Source organism: Natrix helvetica (genome assembly GCF_964273705.1).
Source record: "Natrix helvetica genome assembly, chromosome: 3".
NCBI lineage: Eukaryota > Metazoa > Chordata > Lepidosauria > Squamata > Natricidae > Natrix > Natrix helvetica.
In genome coordinates, this window is record NC_138549.1 from 132073509 (window position 1) to 132095611 (window position 22103).

The following is a 22103-nucleotide window of genomic DNA, read 5'->3' on the forward strand; positions in this document are numbered from 1 at the left end:
CACCGCACGTCACTGCTAAAAACCAAAATGGTGGTGGCCCAGCAGTGGCCAGGGAACCGGTTCAGGGGGGCAGGCCTGGGTCCAGGGCCAGATTTTCCTATAGGCTAACTAGGCTTCAGCCTAGGGCCTCAAGATCAAGAGGGGCCTTTTATTTTTATTTATTATCCGTGCCACATTTTTTAGAAAGGTTAGTACCAATTACAACATGTTTCATTTAATATATTGATATATATCACAGTAATGATGTATTTTATTATCTCTCATGTAATTTACAAACTTAAAAATGGGAGGTGAAAGGGCCCCATAAGTGGAATAGCCTAGGGCCTCTTTTCATCTAAATCCGGCCCTGCCTGGGTCGCTGCTGATTCTGCGATTCCACTACCGGTTTGGCTGAACCGAGAGCAACCCACCTCTGGTCATGGGTGAATTGATATCACTTTGGTTTTAGAATTAAAGAAATATATATCATGTTATTGATATATATCATCTCCTGCGCGGGCTGCACTGGCTGCCTGTGGCTTTTCGGGTGCGTTTCAAGGTGTTGATTATCATCTTCAAAGCGCTCCATGGCAGAGGACCTAGTTATCTGCGGGATCGTATCCTGCCCCTCACATCCCTTCGGCCAATTTGCTCACACAGAGAGGGACTTCTCCGGGTGCCATCCATTAGACTGTGCCAGCAGGCAGCGCCCAGGGGAAGGGCCTTCTCTGTGGTGGGCCCGACCCTCTGGAATGACCTTCCCCCTGATATTAGAACGACTACGGACCTCCGCTCCTTCCGCCAGAAACTCAAAACCCACTTGTTTCATCTAGCCGGTCTGGCCTAATTCCAGCTTTCCCACCTCAGTTTGTATTTTTAAATTTTGTGATTTGGTTTTAAGGTTAAGTTTTAATCTTATAAATTTGTACAGGGGTGTATTTAATTCGATTTTAGTTATATGTATTTTGACTGTATGATTTTAATTTGTACCTGTACACCGCCCCGAGTCCCTCCGGGGAGAGGGGGCGGTCTAGAAGTCCAATTAAATAAATAAATAAAATAACTAAATTAAAGAATAATGATGTATAGCAAGAAAAATAAACATACTTTATGTTTAACATAGGACACTTTTGATGGCATTTGTTGTCAGTAAAGAATATGCTCTTCTTTACAAATACTCTAACATTTTCATTTCTTTTTCCTTGCTTTAAAAGAACATACTGAAGACCTGATTCTGCCAGTGGGCCTGGGGAACCTAGAGTGTGATGGAGCCCATTAAATGGCTGGTGTGATGTGTTGTTGCTGGGTTGAGGGGTGGGAGGGCTATTATATTATTTTATTATTTTATTGGTTTATTTTATTAGTTTTACTTTTTTATATATGATGTTTTTATACCCTTGTAAGCTGCCTTGAGTCACCATGTATAAATAGGCAGCAATATAAATATTGTAATAAATAAATACATACATACATACATACATACATACATACATACATACATACATACATACATACAGTTAACCATGCTGGAATAGAGGTTTTTCCAGATAAATTAGCACATTAACCTTGGTTTATACCCTTGCACCTTGTGTATAGTAAGAGCAAGGCATGACTATATTGGAAACTGTGTCTGCTGAAGAGGGGTGTCTTCACTTTCTGATAAGTGAACATAATTCTTGGAATCATGACAATCCATTTTGAATGCACCTTTGCTACAGTGATATTCTTGTAGAGTTCTTTCATGATCATTGGAGTTGCACTGCAAAGGCATGAAACATCTAAGTTCTAATTAAAATGGTGGGAGATCCTATCTTTAATTTAAGTTTAGGCAGAGCAATCCAGGGAGGTCAATTGAATCACGGAATTCTATTGGAGAATGAGTAGCCTTAGCTCCTTCACTGATAGCATTGAAGGAAAAATATTATTTCATCGTTCTAGGGAAGTGTCTAATGCAGGGAGAATATATTTTTCTCATTATTGTATCGATACAGTTCTTTGAGAATGACTCTGCAGGATTGTCAAATATTGGATAGATTAAATCTATACCTCCCTCCATAGTTCTTGCTGGCATAATCATATCTATTGCATCATTTTGATTTTTCTGAGTCTTGTCTTCTCCACCATCCAATAAGAACTTAGAATATCTCCCTAGCACATTTCTCTTCAATTAAAAATTGATAAAAGCTTCTTTATAATCTTTGATGCATGAATTCTTTACATCAGCATCATTTCTGCCTTTCCCAACCAATGGAAACAACCACAGCAAATAGTTAAAATTACCCCAAAAGGCCTTATTCTTATCACATATATTTCAAAGAGCCTGGTGCATGGCATCAAAGTTTTCCATTCTACTCATGGGATTCTCATCCCAGACCAGTGGTGGGTGCCAGGTGGTATGGCCCAGTATAGCCATACCAGTCGTAGCCGGGAGCAGCAGCCACCATACCGTCATGGTGGCTCATTTGGCCACCTGCCCACCCACATTCCATAGCTGTATAACGCAACTGGCCATTTGCTGACGTGTACATAGAGTGCGGCGCCTGCGTGACCTCTGCCAAGTAGCTGGGTGTTGCAGGGTGGTGGCGTTCCCGACTAGGTCACCTGGCTCCATGCGCAGTGTATTGGTTGTGACAGGGTCCGGAACCCACCATTGTCCCAGACAATAGGCCTTATATGTCAAAGCAAATTTGAAGTACTGGAGGTTTTTTTAATGTTAAAAGGAGCATTTTCACTCACTTTGAAAATCGAATCTTGAATGTACCATTCTACCATCAGACATGGTTTTTCTTAAATTATTATATTCCTAATTCTTCCATTATCATCATTCACTGAATTCTAATATGTGATTATAATCAGCTGTAGATTTCTACTTTTATATGCACCTACAATGTACATGACACTAATTTATACTTTCTAACATACCTTTTAATTCATTCAATCACACCACATACAGTGTTTATCTAGACTATGCCACAAGCTAGACAAGTTTCATTCGTATCTGTTACAATCTTCATTTTTCTTTGCAGTAGATGAGTTCATAGAAATGGACTCCCACTGCCCTTTATGGCTTTGGTCAGATGAATCTTTTCAGATAAATTACTTTTTAGTAAGATAGAAAAGGTCGCTAACCTTAGAGCTCAACTACCCTCCCATATTGCCATATGCTTTCTTTCTGTCTTGAAATTAGGAAAAAAAAATATCAACATAAATTGCTCTGTTCCTAAGCACATATCCAGAATAGGGACATGGCGCGATGCTGGCTACATGGCTTTTCTGCACAGGAATGTAGGGGTAGTTATTTGTGGTTTTCTTGGGTTGAAATCTGAATGTCACCAATTATGAAAAAAGCTGCTGTCAATCTCCATATAGAATAGTGCCATAGTTGTATTTCTAAGGTTTTGTTGCACTATCCTATTAGCAATACCAACAGCTCTTAGACTTATATACTGCTTCATAGTGCTTTTACAGTCCTATCTAAGTGTTTTACAGAGTCAGCATATTCCCCCAACAATTTGGGTCCTCATTTTATTCACCTCAGAAGGGTGGAAGGCTGAGTCAACCTTGAGCCGGTGACAACCTTGAGTTTCTGCTGACAGCTAGCAGTCAGCAGAAGTAGCCTGCAGTACTGCATTCTAACCACTGCACCACTTCAGCTCTTGTTCTGCTGTTAAATCTTGTTCTGTTTTTAATTGCCCTAATAACCACTAGAAGACAGGAAAAAAATTCTCTCTCTTAAGAGCAATGCAGTAATCACCTGGATTTATACAGCATGTTGCTGTATAAGCATTCTTACAAGTGGAGATACATATGAGATCTGTTCAGCCATTGGATGCTTTCTGGTTGATCCACATAATTTTTCTGAAATATTTATTGACCCGGGGCTTAGTCAATATATCAACTATTAGATGGCAACAAAGAATTAAAGTTTTACTCTGTCTAGGCCAGTGATGGCTAACCATTTTGCCATCATGTGCCAAAAGCAAGGGGATAGTAGGTGGTTGTGCGCGGGCTTGCCCACACCCATAATTTTATGCATGTGACCACCTGCACATGTGCACATGATCCCAACCCTCCCCTGCTTTTGGTGCATGATGGAGCTGTTTTCGCCCTCTCCAGGCTCCAGAGGCTTTCTAGGTGCCTCTGGAGGGTGAAAAACAGCCCAACACACAAACCGGAAGTTCAGGAACAGACTTCCAGATTGCCTGTAGGTCCATTTTCCCCCCTCTGGAGACTTCAGGGAAGCCTCCGGAGGGCAAAAAATGGCTGAAAATGAAGGGTGAACTCAGCCTGCAGGGCAATGCCTCGCGTGCCCTAACAAATGGCTCCTTATGCCACTTGTGGCACACATGCCATAGGTTCGTCATCTAGCCCATCTAGGCTATCAGCTACTAGTTACTCAAATTTGGGCAGTTGGGAAACAATCTCCCACTGGTCGCAGAAGCACAAAGGCCTTCATAGAACCCTCCTGAATGTCCCTGAAGGCTCCGGAGGTCAAAAATCGGCCCTATGGACAAACCAGAAGTCACCATTCCCAAACTTCCATGTTCCCCGTAGAGCCACTTTTTGACCTCTGGAGCCTTCAGGGGCTTTCAGAAGGGTTCCCTGAAGGCTCTGGAGGGCAAAAAACGGTCCTACAAGCAAACTGGGAGTCTGTTTTTGAACTTCTGGTTTGCCCATAGGGCCGTTTTTTGTGCTTCGGAGGCTCCAGGGAGGCCTCCGGAGGGCAAAAAATGGCCTCAAGAGAAGGCCAAAGTCAGCTGGTCAGAGCGCGCATGCGTGCTGGCCAACTGACAGGGCAAAGCCTTGTGTGCCCTGACAAATGACTCAGTGTGCCACCTGTGGCACACATGACATAGGTTCACCATCATGGTCTAGGAGGACATGTTATGCCACAACAACTTGTATTGGCTTCAGTATACCTCAGCATCAGGCTGCCTGTGAGATGGAAATGCCATTGTGAAGATATGTCCTTTGATAATGGTAAGTTGAACATTTTCACACCCTTATAAGAAGTCTGTATGTATGTATCATACTCTATTCACAGGCAGCATTTCCTTGTAATGCTAAGGGTAGGATTGATCACAGTTTGGTCAATTGCATTAGTCAGTATGCAATTGAAGTCCACTTTTATTTCTTGTATGCTTGTCCAATTCTATGATGTCATAGAGCATTGTTACCTTCCTATCAAAGTAGTACCTATTTATCTACTTGCATTTGCATGCTTTTAAACTGCACTCTGTGATGTCATGCTGTCCACATGACATTACTACCGAAATGTCTTCAGACAGCACTGGTTCAGTGGCCTTGAAATGGACATGAGCACCATCTCTTATAGTCATCAAAGACTAGTGGAATAAAATCTGCAGGGATTCCTTTATGCTATTCTATACACACTAGGATTTGTCTACATACTTGCAAGTGTATGAATGCACTGACATACATACACTTGCACTGACACACATGGAAAATATCAATAACAAGAATAATAATATAGCAATTTGTGATATTTTTAAGCCCGGAATTGATATCGATCAGTCTCCAGAGTACCACCCACTTATAATGACTTCCATCAACTACACATCATTTTACTTTGATTAATTGTTTCAGCAAACTGTCCCAGGAATTATCTATTAATACTTCCTGTCATGTCCTGGTGGGACTTCTACTATTCTTTCTTATGCTAAAAAGCCTTTCTGGTCTGTCACTGTCAGCTTTTTTGGAGCATAGTATTGACCCTCCAATCAAGAATGCCTTTTAGCTCATAGACTCTGAAAAGACTGCTATAGATCTCCCTCTGAAAAATGTTAACTGAAGTCCCAAAGAATCAAACAGCAGGACACCATTCCCACGTTCAGAAGCAGCCCTTTTCATATTGACCACATAAAAAGACCAAAGCACACTCCCCACCCCCACCCACTCCCAGAAACCTGATATGATACTCTTTGGCTACCCAGGAAACTAGCACTAAGCCAAGATTTAAACTAAACCACTAAAACAGACTGATTTTCAATCTAACACAATCTTAGTCACTAAAGATTGTGTTAGATTGAAAAATCAGTTTGTATTTTACTAATTTTTCTGGTTTTGTCAGAGACTATGAACCACTGCCTGCTTCTTGTTCTAAAAAAACATGCAGTCCTAGTTCTTTTAAAACCAAATCCAACCTCACTCCAAGCTTACAGTAATAAGAGATGGGATGTATGGAGTGAAGACACAGTGCCATCTAGAAATACTGAGCTCTCAAAAATAAAATAATCTGTCCCTTTGTGGTTGTTCATTATTAACAGAACAAAATGTTCCACATCACAATATTTTGAATATTTTAAAAATGAAATTCTAAAAGTCTGCCAATCCACAGCATGTAAATAGTTCTTTATTGGTAGCTTTCTGACTAAAATGTTTTACCTTCATGGAGAAAAACAACCATTTAGGTTGTTTTGCTCTTTCTTATGCTTTTCTCCTTTTATCACAGCCTTGTCTTATGATTAAGTGCTACTATTCATTAACCTTTCTGAGGTTGCTACTATGGTTTTATCATAGCTCATGCGTGCCCCTTTTCACCTCAATATCATGCCATCCATCAAAGTTAATATACCAAGAGGAAAAATGGGAAGATTAGTATATTGCTACAGGCACAACATTTCTCAGAAAAAACACAGGTTGTGAAATGCAACAAGCTGCAAATGGATGTGAATGAGAACATGACTGAATGAGATGCATCTATGCAGACAAGAAAATCTCCCACCCCGGCCCAACGAATGACAGAATCTGCTGATTTCAGTTCTCATCTACCCTAATCATTGAATCACTCCATATTTTGTCATAGGCCAATCCCTATTGCAATGTTTAAAATATGTTTCTTACTTTCAAAATTACACTCTATAAATTCTTGCAAGGCTGACTAGAATTCAGTACAAAATGTACACGAAGTCTGTTTTGTGACAATGAAATAGACCATTTCACCATTTCATAAACATACATTATGCTGTAATGCTATGTGTAAATGATCTTGGAAAACTGGCTCAGAGATGCTGCTTAGACAATAGTCAGATAAAAGAATGCAGAGTCCACAACTGGATAGTGGATGGGGCAGGAGGCCTAGAAGTTCCTTGGTCTGTAAAGAGATGGCTGGAGCATGTATTTTCTTGGACTTGTCAGATCTCACACTGGAATTTCATACTTCAGCCGTGGTATCTTTTTGGACTACCTGAGAAGGATATGGTTTGGATATACCAATTTACTGTGGTTATAAGAAACTACTGGAAGAGATTATGTGTTGTTTCAGGATATAAAGTATCAGCAATAGATTGTTAATATTAAAGTCTACGTTGGCATCCTGGATTGATCTGAAAAGATATTGCTGAGTATCATATAGATTGCACCTCATCCTGAGCCTGAAATGATACAGACATTTTTAAATGAATTAAAGAGAAAATTTGAATGTACTATTATTAGCTTGAATACTGAATATTGTCTGTAGTAAAGAGGATTCCGTATCAAATTCCAGCTCTTTTTGAAAATGAATAAACATTATTATAACCATAGACCAAAAGAGAAAAGACCACCATAGAAAAACATTGTGTAAGCTTTAACGTTTACAGAAGAGCAGAGTTTGCATATAACAAAATATAATATATAACAAAACTGCAGTGTTTAGAGACAGAATTATATTTATTGTCTAACCAGTAATTTAGGAAAAGTAAGTCAGAATGCTTGGGAATTTAGAAAAGAGTAGTGAGATCAACTGCAAATAAGAGTTTCTATATGCAATATAGTATAATAAAACATTGGTTTTGGCATCATTGTGCAACAAAGGAGAATTTCTTTTTGTATTTCCCTTCCATTCTTGGTATGGAAGAGCGTTGAATGATGAATTTGTGATTTTATCACAAATAAATAAATTTGAATGATGAAATTGTGATTTTATCAAAAATCAGACGAATCGTATTTTATAAATCAGAGGGAAAAGCTGCATAATCCAATTGACCTAATATTCCTTGTTCTAAAATTAAGTTGGTTTGTTCTAAACCCACTGGGAAAAGACTGTCTGAAAAAAAATCCATAACAACAGTCATGTGACTCAGACAATTTTTTGACATTTTTTGTGGTCGTTATTAAGGAAACACCAAGGTCATTAAGCAAACAAATAGTTTATTATGGGTGTGCTTTTGTCAAAAACTGGAAATAAGTGAAAAACAGCTGAAAATGTGGCCATATTGCTGAGGGCCTGAAGTTCAGTGACGTGACATGGAGAGGGAAGTTCCACTATGGGAACTTCAAGTCTAGGTTGTAAGTCCCCCTTTTCAGGCCAGTCATAATTTGAATGGTCACTAAGTGATTGGGAATAAATCAAAGAGTACCTATATACAATTACTAAATGTTAAATGTAGCTGTAAATAACAGCAACTAGAAGGAAAAATGCACCTTGATTAAAGTAGTTTGTATAGTTAAGGCCGAACTATAACAGGGATACATACATAGTCCCAATAGGGATTTGAGGTTTCAGAGGCTTGGAAAATTATGGAACCCCATATGGTATTTTATTTTTGACACTGTATGAATGGAATTCCTTTATTGCAAGGAATTTATTTAACTTCTGACAAGCAATATTTTTATTTTCTACATGGAATTTTGTATGGTCAACGCTTTGTTCTTTTCGCCTTTAAGTCTAGAACCAAACCAGTATATCTTCTCCTATGATTTTTTTAAAAATTTGAATTTGCATAAGTTAAAGGGAATCAATTTTCAGAAATTTTTCTGTGAAATTTAAGGAGGTGCACTTGACTTCCTGAATCCATCTACAAGTCAAAGTAAGTTGCTGCAAGAAAGAAAGCAGGCTAGCAGAGGAGTTTAAGTTTGGACACAGTCCAAGTGTCCAGAATGTAATTTCCTTGCCTTATGTTTTTATAGGCTGGTGCTATAAAATGATATACTCACAGCAGCTGGACAAATAGCTTTTTATAGAATCATGTGTGTCTTATGAATCTACACATAAAGTATTTATATACACTGAAAATTATCTCATTTTGGTTTAGACTGTTACATAAATCCAATTAAATAGAGTTTTATTAAGTTAAACATATCCAAAGAAATTATGTGCATATCTAAAGAATCCAGGTAATGATATCAAGCCCTCCCAACTTGCCACTTAACACTATGTAGGTGGAAATTAAAATAGCAACTTATGGTTTTCCATGCTATCATGCTCCTTTTGTTTCTTAAGCTTTTATAAAGCAAGTTAAAATTAAGTAAAAATACATCCGAGTTATATTTCCTTGTTAAAGTTCTAAGTGATACTTACTGCAGTATAATTATGGCATGGCTACATCTTTGGGAAGTCTAGAACAGGAATTTATCTCTATTAGGTAACAAATTACTTCTAATGGAAACTACTTATTCTTCCCTGAACCTATTCCTGCTCACCCAATTGCCTTCCTTCTTGGCCATCCTGGCTGTTGCTAACAATGAACTGGATTGCAGCAAGATGAGTGCGCACAACAGGCATCATTACCACAAAGGTGGTTGTTGACAAGGGTGCAGGTAGCAGGCCGTGAAGATGAACAATCTGGCTCTACTGCTGCAGCATAAAAGTCCTTTTCTCAATCTGAGCTTATTAGGCATTTGATTTAACATGTTAAATCAATTTAACAAATGAATTAGAAGAACTGAATTAAATTGTGTAATGCTCTTACAAATATAAATAAATAACATTCTTGGTATAAAGCTTACATAAAATGCCAATTGTAATGCAGACTCAAAAGCCACATGTCTAGAAATGAGAGATGCCTCTTTTAGGTGTCAGATATAGCAGAAATTTGGCAGCAAACATTTCTTCATTTATAGTAAGTCCTGAACTGCATTTTAAATGATTTCCTTACGTAACATGTAAACTGTTGTACAATCTAGGACAGTGATGGTGAACCTTTTTTGGCTCGCGTGCCAAAAGCTGGGGGAGTGCAGGGGGTCATGCGCAGGCATGCCACACCCATAATGCAATGCACAACCTCAGCATGCATGCGTGCATGACCAGCACTCCCCCCCCCCATTTTTTGCATGCTTTTTTTGCCCTCGCCAGGCTCCAGAGGCTTTATAGGAGCCTGGGGAGGGCGAAAACAGCCTCCCCCTCCCCGGAGGCCCTCCGGAGGCTTCAGGAGCTTTCCTGAAGCCTCTGGAGTGCAAAAAACCCGGCCCTACGGGCACACTGCAAGTTTAAGAACGGACTTACGGTTTGCTTGTAGGGCCGGGGTTAGCCCTCCAGAGCCTTCAGGGGCCTTCCACTGGCTTCCCTGAAGGCTCTGGAGGGCAAAAAATGACCCTATGAGCAAACTGGAAGTCACTTCTGGTTTGTCCGTAGGCCTCTTTTTAGTCTTCCGGAGCCTTCAGGGACCTTCAGGAGGCTTCCCTGAAGGCTCTGGAAGACAAAAAATGACCCTACAAGCAAACAATGGAGCTCCCTTGGCTGAGAATCTGAGATGTCCACTGCCTCCCAGAAACCATCATAACTGGATAGGAGAAAAGATTAAAACTTAAAAGGCAGAGGGTTGGAGAGATAAATATAGTGCTTCCTAGATCTGGGATGGCAAACCTATGGCACGTGTTCCACAGATGGCAAGCGGAGCCATTTACCAGGGCATGCAAGGTGTCGCCCTGTCAGCTGGCCAGTGCGCATGCGCTAAAGGCTCCGGAGGACGAAAAACGGCATAAATAAAAACACACATATATGTATGTGTGTGTGTGTATGTATGTGTGTGCGCGCATACACACACACACGTAAACGGATGCATTTAAATGTCAGAGAACCTTATCTGACATTGAGCAGTTGCCATTATGACAAGCCTACATTTCAAATCTTCAAGAATCTAAACTGTGCATGAAGCATGACAAAAATCTAGCATTTAGAAACATTATCACTTTCAATAGTTGTCACTCTGACAGCATGTCAGTAAACTGATGGCAAAGGGGAAGGAAGAAATAATAGTACTCATTACACCAATGAAAACTCCAGGAGCAAGATACTAAATCTCTGTGAGGGTTGGAGAGGAAAGCTTGAATGCTGCTGCCACATATTGATCTGAGTTAAGAACATGGAAAAGACCAAAGATAAAGTACAGGAGGTTGAGTCAAAAGAAGAATTCTTCCCAATGGCAAACAAACCATATTCACAAGGAATGCCTGAATTCCATAATTGTAGAGTAAGATATAAAATATCCGTACCTGAATTGAACATTTTGTTTGAATGGGTGGTGTGCTGAAAGGGGGGGGGGGGGGATGCCAGCTTTTTCTTTGTTTTTTGATCTCCAGACCTGGGGTGGCAGTGCTGGGACTCACTGGCATCAAGGGGGAGAGCCAAGGCAGTTCTGCCAAGACCCTATTTCTTATTTATTTATTTATTTCTTAGATTTTTAGACCGCCCCTCTCCCAGAAAGGGACTCGGGGCGGTGTACAGTCAATACAAATAAAACCAGTCATAATAATAAAATACATTTAAGATACATTAGGAGGGGGAGATAGGCTGTACTAAGAAATAAATATATTCTAATCCTAAAAACATCACAATTAAAACCCCAAACCCAATTAAAATAAAATAAATCCCCGGGAGGTAAAACTAAGAAAGTGCCAGGCCAGCTGATTGAAATAGGTGAGTCTTTAACTTTTGCCGGAAGGAACGGAGGTCGGTGGTAGTTCGAATGTCTGGGGGGAGGTCATTCCAGAGGGTTGGGCCCATCACAGAGAAGGATCTACTCCTAGGTGTCGCCCGCTGGCATTGCCTAGCAGACGGCACCAGGAGGAGCCCCTCCCTGTGTGAGCGGATAGGTCGCAGGGACGTGTGTGGTAGGATGCAATCCTGCAGATAACTAGGTCCTATGCCATGGAGCGCTTTAAAGATGGTGATCAATACCTTGAAACGCACCCGAAAGGCCACAGGTAGCCAGTGCAGCTCGCGCAGGAGAGGTGTTACGTGGGAGTAACGTGTACTTCCCATAATAACCCGCGCGGCTGCGTTCTGAACTAGCTGCAGTCTCCGGATGCGTCCCAAGGGAAGCCCCATGTAGAGGGCATTGCAGTAGTCCAGGCGAGACGTCACCAGCGCATGAGTGACCGTGCGCAGGGCACTCCGGTCCAGTAGGGGGCACAATTGGCGCACCAGGCGAACCTGGTGGAACGCCCCCCTTGCCACGGCTGCCACATGGTCCTCCATTGACAGCCGGGCATCGAGGAGGACGCCCAAATTGCGCGCCCGCTCCACGGGGGACAGTTGTTCGCCCCCTATGGCCAGCGATGGAGTCAGCTGGCTGAACCGAGGTGCCGGTACCCACAGCCACTCGGTCTTGGAGGGGTTGAGTTTGAGTCTGCTGTCCCCCATCCAGACCCCGACGGCTTCCAAACACCGGGACATCACTTCGACAGCCTCATTGGGGTTGAAATGTACAGCTGAGTATCATCAGCGTAAAGATGGTAATCAACCCCAAAACCACGGATGATCTCACCCAGCGGCTTCACATATGTGTTGAACAGGAGAGGCGAGAGGACCGACCCCTGTGGCACCCCACAAGTGAGTGGCCTCAGGGACGACCTCTGCCCCCCTGTCAACACACATTGCTTCCGGTCGGAGAGGTAGGAGCCGAACCACCGCAAAACGGTGCCTCCGACTCCAATCCCCTCCAACCGGCGCAATAGGATACCATGGTCGATGGTATCAAAAGCCGCCGAGAGGTCTAATAGGACCAGGATAGAGGAACAACCCCTATCTCTGGCCCTCCAGAGATCATCAACCAACGCGACCAAGGCTGTCTCAGTGCTGTGCCCGGGTCGGAAGCAGGACTGGCGTGGGTCTAGATAGTCGGATTCGTCTAGGTGTCGTGGAAATTGCTGCGCCACCACATTCTCAACAACCTTCGCCAAGAAGGGGAGGTTGGAGACTGGACGATAATTAGCTAGCTCCATTGGGTCGAGCGAAGGTCTCTTGAGCAAGGGTCTCACCACCGCCTCTTTCAAGGCGGTTGGTAAGTATCCCTCACCCAATGAGGCGTTCACCAGGCCCAGGAGCCAGCCTCGTGTCACCTCCCAGGCTGCCAGTACCACCCAGGAGGGGCACGGGTCCGTTAAACATGTGGTGGGTCGCAGCCGTCCATGCAACCTGTCCAAATCCTCGGGGGCAACAGAGTCAAACTCCTCCCAGAATGGTCTCTCAAGACTCGCTGTTGGCGGCACGTCTGGTCCACTGACGGAGGTCCACCCGCTCCGGATCTGATCGATTTTGTCCTGAAGATATTCCCCAAACTCCTCTGCTCTACCCTGTAAGGGTGTCTCCCGCGCCCCCTGCGATAAAAGGGAGCGGGTCACCCTAAACAGGGCGGCAGGGCGGTTATCCGCGGACGCAATAAGAGCAGCACAATGTCTACGTTTGGCCGCTCTTATTGCCACAAGGTAAGTCCGCAAATAGGCTCTTACCTGTGTTCGGTCAGATTCGGAGCGTGAGGACCTCCACCTGCTCTCTAGTCGTCTCCTGTGGCGCTTCATCACCCTAAGCTCCTCAGTAAACCAAGGAGCCCGGGTGGGTCGATGCCGCAGGAGAGGTCGCAAAGGCGACCCTAGTCACTGCCTAGAATGGTAGAGTAACCAGAGACGTGGATCATGTCTCCTGGAGCAACATTGAAAGACTCAAAGTGAGCCAAGTAAAATACTTGACACATTCATGGCTATAAGGGCTGTGTGTGTGACATGCCAATTTTTCTTCATGCTTATTGCATCCAGTGATAACCACTGGCTATGTTTAGGGTGCCCTGTCTTATTGTGTAGGATTTGCATTAGCTTCTAGTGCTTTATTATTTAAGGTAGCGATTATCACCCGTGAAACTTCTCATCACCCAGAGTCACCATCTCCAATTGTCTCTGTCCATTTCATAAGATCTGACATGGTAGGCATGTTTTAAGTCTGCTCTATGAAACAATATCTTCTTATAGGACCTAGGAGTTAGGCCTCCCTCTATCACAATATCTGCCCCATGGAACATCATACCCCCAGAGATTACAATGGGCCCCCCTCTGCTGAACTTTTATAAAGCCTTGAAAACCTGCCTTTCCCCCCCAGACAGTGTTGTTGTTAAATGAGCCCATTTATAATGAGATTATGATTGATTGTAATTTTGTTTTGCTTCATTTGTCTGGTTATTTTTTTTTAAAGAAAATAACTCTGGGTAGGTTGTCCAGAGTTGCAATTTGCAATTGGTTGGCTTTGCAAATTAAACAACAACAACAAAACAAACTCCTCCCAAGCAAGATAGAAATTAGTATATAAAATAGAGTACAAGGCTACCAGGGGTGAAATGCAACCAGTTTGGACTGGTTCGCCCGAACTGGTAGTAAAAATGCTACTGGTTCACCTGAACCAGTAGTAAAAAAAATGCTACTGGTTCACCTGAACTGGTAGTAGAAAAATGTTACTGGTTCAGGTGAACTGGTAGTTCCGACAATCAGCTGTGGGACAATCAGCTATGCCACGCGATTTATATTTGCTAGAAAGCAGGAAACTCTGCTTCCTAGCGAATCGAAATTGTGTGGCACAGCTGTCCCCTCCCTCACTGTTCTACTTACCTTTGCAGACTCAAAAAGCTCCTTAATCCTCCTTTTTCAGCGTTGCACAGTAGCGTCTGTGGTGCGTATGTCCACAAAGCACGCATGCGCATGCAAAGCAAACTGGTAGCAAAGCAAACTGGTAGCAGACTTCAGAGCATTTCATCTGTGAACCCTACAACCACATTTGTATTTCCTTGTATGATAATTTAAGTATAAAACCTATAGCCAGCTCACACATTCGAATGGGAAATGTAGATCTGGTGATCTCATTTTGTCATGTATATTAATAAAATCTTCAAGCCCCAGTAACTCCATGCATCAAGACAGACCAACATTTGCTGTTTACAATTTAAAATTGCATCTGTCTGGATCTGAGGAATTATGCTATTTCATCTCTGCAATGTTTGAGCAGTAGGCCTGGAGGGCCAGAGAAAGAAACTACACACAGAATCAGGTAATCCACAATTTAAAAACACAGGAAGAAGGCACTTTGCTTTTGGCAATGCTCTGAAACTGCCCTATTTTGCTGACTTCAGCAGGAATTTAAAATCCAAATAAATATGAATCTTGGAGTTCTTAACTTTGACATTATCCCATTTAACCTAGACAGATATGCAGGTCACATTTTTAAGCAAGTAATAGCCAAATGATATTACTAAACTTCTTACACCACAAAAGATTTTTTGGGGAAAATTTCAACAGATGTTTATTTGGAGAAGAAATTGCATCTAGTTATCATTTGCATTTCTGTTTGTTGTGAGCCCGCTCATGTCCCTGATGCATTTTCATGGCAGATGGAAAGGCCAAACCTAGCAGAATTGCAGAGTAAGCAATATCACAATAAGATTATGTGTTGCTACTACATTGTATCTTTCTATTTGGGAGCATTTCCTCAATTCTAGGGTTAGTGCAAAAGCACCAGATAGGAAATAGGAGCACTTATTTTTATATTTGGAAAAAAATCTAAAATAGAATATACTTCAGTGTTCCTATTTCCATAGTAAAATAATTCACATTAAAAAAACTATAATGCAGCTTCAAAATCTTAAAACTTATTCCTAATTTACATTTCTTTAAAGCACATACAATATTCTTACTTATACCTTTTGTGCAAATCTACAACTCCTGGATGAATATCGGAATCCTTCTCTCAGGGCCAAACTTAATTTATTAAAATGTAGAAGATTATTTTGAAGCAAATAATGACAACATTTGCTCTGTTTTACTGCCATTTGTATCTTTCTCATTCTACAATGTGACCAGTCTTATCAAAGTGACAAGAACACACTGTTGTAAACCTGGAATATTACATAGCACAGGGCTATTTGTTCTGGCAAACAGACTTTTAAAAATATCCCTGAGTAAACTTTCTTTGCAGTAATAGAAACTATGTGTATTGAACAAAGATTGTCTTTTAGGGCTATCACTACTCTCAAACTTTAATGCTGACTGAAAAGATTAGCCTATGTGCTGTTGTTTTATGTGAAGCAAATGAAAGCAACATAACATAATATGAAATGGCTTTGTCATAAGGACTATATTCCTTCTGAAATTCAGATAAATTAGGTGTACTGAATCCTTGACCTGAATCTCCTCTCAGATTAATCTCCTGTCCATTCCTAATTCCTGAGGAAACATGTTTTCCAGTATACTTGTCCTTCATCTTGTTCCCTTCCTTTTGACAGTCCTAATAGAAGATGAAGTAGTCTGAGGAAAGGTGGAATTAGTGGCCATAGGGAGTAGGGACGAATATCTGAGTATGTCTGTGACCTAAGGCCCTATGTAACTTCATAGCATTGCTGAGACAGATGGTTCTGTGCTTTTACCTCCTATGTGAGAGGAGAAAAGTATTGCATTTTGGAAAGTGAGGTAGTCATCTCACCTACTCTAGAAGTGCCCTGCCTTAAGGCTCAGTGGCCAATGTAGCATAATATCCCAGTTGTGCTATGTAGAGTTCTGGTTTTAAGAAAAAAAAATGCAATTTTTCATCAGTGGCTTGAACAGTCAATTCATTTGCTGTTCCTGTCCCGGGTAACAAAGTGTTAATTTTATTGTATAATTTCATGGGTGGTTACATGAGGGTCTTCAGTTGGAAAAAAGAAAATGATTGCCTTCATTACATCCCTCTTGAATAGCAGAGAAGCACTATACCAACACACAATATCCCTATACATTTTATAAGGTTTTGGGCTTTTTTCTACTGCTGCCCTATAAACTGAAATAGAGGGCACTGTAAACAGAGGTAGGAGTCATCAGGCTGTATCAGTGGTGGATTTCAATTTATTTTACTACCGGTTGGCTCATGTGCATGCATGCCTGCTCGTGTGATACTTCTGTGCATGCACAGAAGCGTCCAGGCAGGGGGGCAGAGCCTCCCACCGCCACCATACTGGTTCGCCCGATCCGGGGCTAACCGGCAGAAACCCACCTCTGGACTGTATGCTGATAAAAAAGCAATGGTAATTGCCCACGTCTGACACTCATTTAGATAGGATGTCGGAGAGAAAAAGAGAAACTAGACAACTTTCCCCAGTACACATTATGCCACCTTCAGTGACTTTACAAGGCATAGCTCTTTTGTTTAACAAAAAAGGAACCTATATAAGGTTTCAAATGTATTCTTAATGGCTTGCAGGAATTGGGTATGCTGAAATGCAGGTAAGGTCACATTTTTTAAAGAACAAAATATCAGCATGACTTAATTGACTCCTCTGATTACTTGTCCATGCATAGTAACTAGTTTTTTTTGGGAGGATAGTAATGGTGGTGGAAGGCAGACTCTTAGCAACATATCAGGTAAGGTAGAAATGGAATGAACTGGGAATAAAAAACTGACATCTGGAAAATGTAGAATAATATGGCTAATGTTCTTGCAGGTCAGGGTCAGTTTGCTGAAGCTGAACAATGCATTTAAATTGTCAAACTGTCAAAACCTCCACCACATATTCTTACTTATTACTGTCACCTAGGGTCACCCCTTGTGGAGCTGTTCCTTGACAACAGGGAAACCTTCAAGAACTTTCTGTTGTAGGTCAGGTGAAAAGCTCTTGTAAGAATCTCCAGCTCAATTTTGGAGACACCAGAGGTGGTATGAAACAGCAATTACAAAAGCAGAAAGTCCCATTGGTATATGATGTTCTTACTAGATTGAAAATTCTCTCCCCTTTATTGTTGGATCACAGGGATTGAAAAAATCATTTTTGTTTGTATTTCTAAACTGTAGATAAGTTCTCATTCTGAAATGTTTCTGGATGGAAAAATATATTTCCTTCTGAATAGATTACCTCATTCAAATTCTTAGAAACTTCAGAGGTGGTGTAATTAGGGGAGAGTAATATCCTATATTTGTGTTGATCGTGTCAAACTATGTCAAATTATGGAAAGTGATCAGAAAATGGGAATCTCAGAACATCTCACTGCCCTCTTGAAAAATTTATACGCATGTCAGGCTCTCACTGCATGGATAGAAAACTCTGAAACAGACTGGTTTCAGATTGGCAAAAGAATAAGACAAGGCTGTATGCCAAATATATATATTAAGGGAATCTGGATTGGAAGAAGATGACCATGATTTTGAAACAGTCCATATGTGTGTGTGTATAAAAATATGAACTCTCCATCTAATCACAAATGTTATAAGCTCAAATTAATCCACTGGAAGATAAAGGCATCTTCATTGAAATTATTAACTGTAATTCATAACTTCATTATGACTGGCCTGAAATCACCCAGGGAGGTTCTATAACTAAGGAAGGGGATATAAGTCCTGTCCTTATCTAGACCAGTTGCTTAACCATTATATTATACTGGCTCTCCTAGATGTAACTATAATAAAATCATCTCAAATGTGTATGACACACTAAGTCAAATAGCTCCTTAACGACAAATATTTGTGTTGTTAGAATGATATCTATATCTTCACAGTATTTTATAGCCCTCTCTAAGCATATTGTCTCTAAGACAGAGTCAGCATATTGCTCCCACCAATGTCGATCCTCATTTTACCTCGGAAGGATGGAAGGCTGAGTCAACCTTGAGTCAGTCAGGATCAAACTGCTGGCAGTCATCAGAATTAGCTTGCAATACAGCATTCCAACCACTGTGCCATCACAACTTCATTAAATTCAGCAAACTCACTTATTTATGTTCTAATGTAACATGCATTCCAAATAGGAAAAAATGATCCATAGTACTAACTTTTCACAAACATTTTCACAAAAGATGAATTTTCTAGTTTAACCAAATGACTATCTACAATAACTATAACATTGAGTTGTATAACACCTGCCTGTTTCCTGCTGGCCAGCTCTAATATAAGTTGCTACTGTAGTTTTGCTCTGCTCACTCTGAAATGTTAGATTTACAGTTGAACTATCCTATTTATCTTCTCTTGGACAACAAAAACCACCAGTCAAATGCTAATTTTTGAGCAATCCGTGGGAAAGAAGAACAGTGGCAGGAATATCAAGTATTTTAACTAAGCACGAGATTTCCTAGATGCAAACTGAAATAGAAACCCCATAGCATCTTGCAGCACTTGATAGGTATCGTTTAAAAATTATGCTTAATAAATAAATATGAGGGAGCAATCACATCCTCATCCCAAAGCTCATGCTCATCTAAATGACCACTTTTGCTCCGAAATTACAATCTTTTTGTGCAAAGTTCCAAATTTTCCATTCTTACCTGCGTAGGAGCAATTTAGGGTGGTTTTTGTTCTCCAGGTTCTTCTCAATCAAGTCAGACAACAATTGCTTGAGGACATCAGTGGCATATTCTAGCTTTCCTTGAAGTCCTGTCATGATGAGGGAAGCCACATTGCCCCGGTCACGCATGGAGAAACTTCGCTGTAATTCCAGGGTACGGATAAATGTCAATAAAAAAACCTTATTGTTGAGTAGCTGGGCAAAGAGCTTCAGGGCTTTTTCAACATTCTGCTGTCCATTCCCTTGGACCTATAAAATTTCAAAAGTGTTAACTTTGTACCCTTACAGTAAATCTGGTAGAGATATCAACTAAACTGGAAAACATTAGTACTATAATACAATGCATGGATTGATGCTACATCCATCATTTGGCTTTAGCCCTGCATAAAATCCATATCTCAACTTTATGAGATACCTAAATCAGAATAGATTCTTAGGAATATGAGCTGAATTTATTATAGCTATAATTCCATTGAATGATTTATATTGTGTTGACCATCGTTCTTCATATGTATTCACTTTTAGCTTAATAGCAACTCTTAATCATTTAACATGACATAATTTACAAAATATATTTAACTATTTATAACACATTAATGATATATTAGAAAGCAATAACCTCCATGACATTTAAAAATCCCTTGATTACTCATTTGTATTCTATTATTAATTATTTTCAAATTCATTTTTGTGCTTGTTTAGAAATTCTTTAAAATATTTAGTTAAAATAATTTAAAATTGGAAAACTGTTTTTGAGAGTGATGTTTTTTACAATGTTTTATTGTCAGTGTTGCACGTTTAAAACAAAATACTCTTGAGTTGTGAGATACTGCACAGAAATGACATTCACATAGGTAAGGTACTGGTTTAGACTCTTACTCCACTGTAAAACTCTAATACATGTACACATAAACATATTTTTCTGATAGTCCTGGATGTAAATTATGCATTATAATTCACAATGATAAAATTCGTATACAAAGTTCTCACTGACTTATATTTTCAACTTATTTATATTACATAACTAAGCAGCAGTGTCACATTGATCATTATCCTAGTTTTTTGGGGGAATGGCAAAATCAGTTTCAAACATCAGTTTTATTTCCGATTTTCTACATATACAAGAGAAAGCAAGGGGTGATGGAACACTAGTATTTCCAGGTATAATTTTGATAAACCCATAAAAATAATTCAGTTAATTTATTCTTCGCATGTATATTAAAAAATAAGGAAAGCAAGAAACTTCATTTCACAACAACCTAAATTATTTTAAAATACAAAAACATTAATCTCTGCAAAAGAACCGAAGAAAATAGTGAAATGAATTTACTAAGTATATATAATAGTGCTTTTGTAGTTAAATTTTGATCTCCCAGCCATGGATTACATATTGCCACTTGAGTTACAGTACCTGCCTGCTTTAATTTAATTATACCCCTAGAGAAGGACTTCCCCTATTAATCAGTATACCAACCCACAATAGGTAGGATGCTGTAGTTCTCCTTAAAAGAATGCTTCATTAAAGAATGTTCTACCATGAGGCATGTCTTCTTTGAAAGCTATATGGTTAAAGGAAGCTAGAGCGCCATAGTTTCTCCAATAATAAATTATTCAATCAGTTTTTACTGGCAAAGTTAAGGAGCTCCAGCTTCTATCTAGAGGAAATAAGGCGTTCTAGCTTTTCAGACAAAGCAAGCAGTGAATTGGGAAATGTCTTTTCAGGAGCCATCAGCAGCAAAAATGAAAAACTATTTTCACCGGGCACCCTGGTGACTTATTGAGGCATGGGTATTCCCATGTTATTACTCTCACACATGTGGCGTTTGTAATGAATGTGTAAAAATGTTTCTGATGGAGTTTCCCCTTCATTGTTTTTCCATGATCAAATGTCAGCAGCAGCATTTTCATACTGAATAATGGGTCCCATCTGCTCCTGCCATTGCTTTAACAACATGAAAAAAAAACAACCTCTCTCAAAATTGGGATGCCTGGTGATATACTTAGTCAATCCAGCATACAATATAGACAAAGCTGAAGTGATGTGACCAAGGTCTTTCTCTTGCACAAAAGCTTTGCCAAGTGGAGGGCAAGATGCAGAAAAGCTCCTTTGCAAAATGGGAGGCTTATTCCCCTAGGCAAACCAGAGAATGGGTTTCCCAAGCTCCCCTTTGGCTTTTTTTTTCACAAAGGGAGAATTCAAAGAGAATTTAGTCAGTCATCGGTAATAAATGCAGCTCTTTTGCTGTTGGTCATGGAGGACTAGTCATGGGGTTTTAGCGACAGAGAAAGAAAGAAAAAATGTCAGGGCAACAGCTATACAAAGGCAATGAAAAGAAAACAAACTGTGTGTAGATATATATAAAATGCAAGGCTTATGTTATAGTGAATGTCAGTGTCCATTGTGCTTATCCCAACATGTCTAATAAGATTCAGCATGGGAGGTGGAAAGGTGCTTTCCACCTCCCATGGGGTTTTTATCAAGCCTCTCAGAAGGGACCCGGGGAACATCACCAGTTACCTGATGAGACTGAGATAGAGAGAACATACAGCTACTCCATTACCTCTAGTTCACGCAGGACAGGATGATCTTCAATGCCAGGGAAGAGGACTCTCATGGCATATGTGCGATAATCAAGATACGGGATCCCTGAGCGGTCCAGGTCACTGGTTAACTCATTGATGTCTGTCTGCAGCTCTGCAAAAGCTATTAGAGAAAGGGAGTGAAAAAGACAGGCAATCAAGAGACGGGCTCTGGGAATGGAGGATGAGGTACAAACAATCAAGGACTACAAATGAGCCAACTCAGGAAGCTCGTTTACTCCAGACCTCTCTGTGTCACCA

At 40.5% G+C, this 22103-nt stretch overlaps 1 protein-coding gene across 2 annotated transcripts in view; it reads right to left on the minus strand.

The window, feature by feature from the left end:
* Positions 1–22103, minus strand: part of PLXNA2 (plexin A2) — a 477739-nt gene that overhangs the window by 43396 nt on the left and 412240 nt on the right. For both annotated transcript variants that reach the window (XM_081948333.1, XM_081948334.1), the window contains exons 21-22: positions 21824–21966; positions 19243–19511 (exon numbers count right to left, since the gene is read on the minus strand). In XM_081948333.1, coding sequence (XP_081804459.1) covers positions 19243–19511; positions 21824–21966 — 412 coding nt within the window. The remainder of the gene's footprint in view (positions 1–19242; positions 19512–21823; positions 21967–22103) is intronic.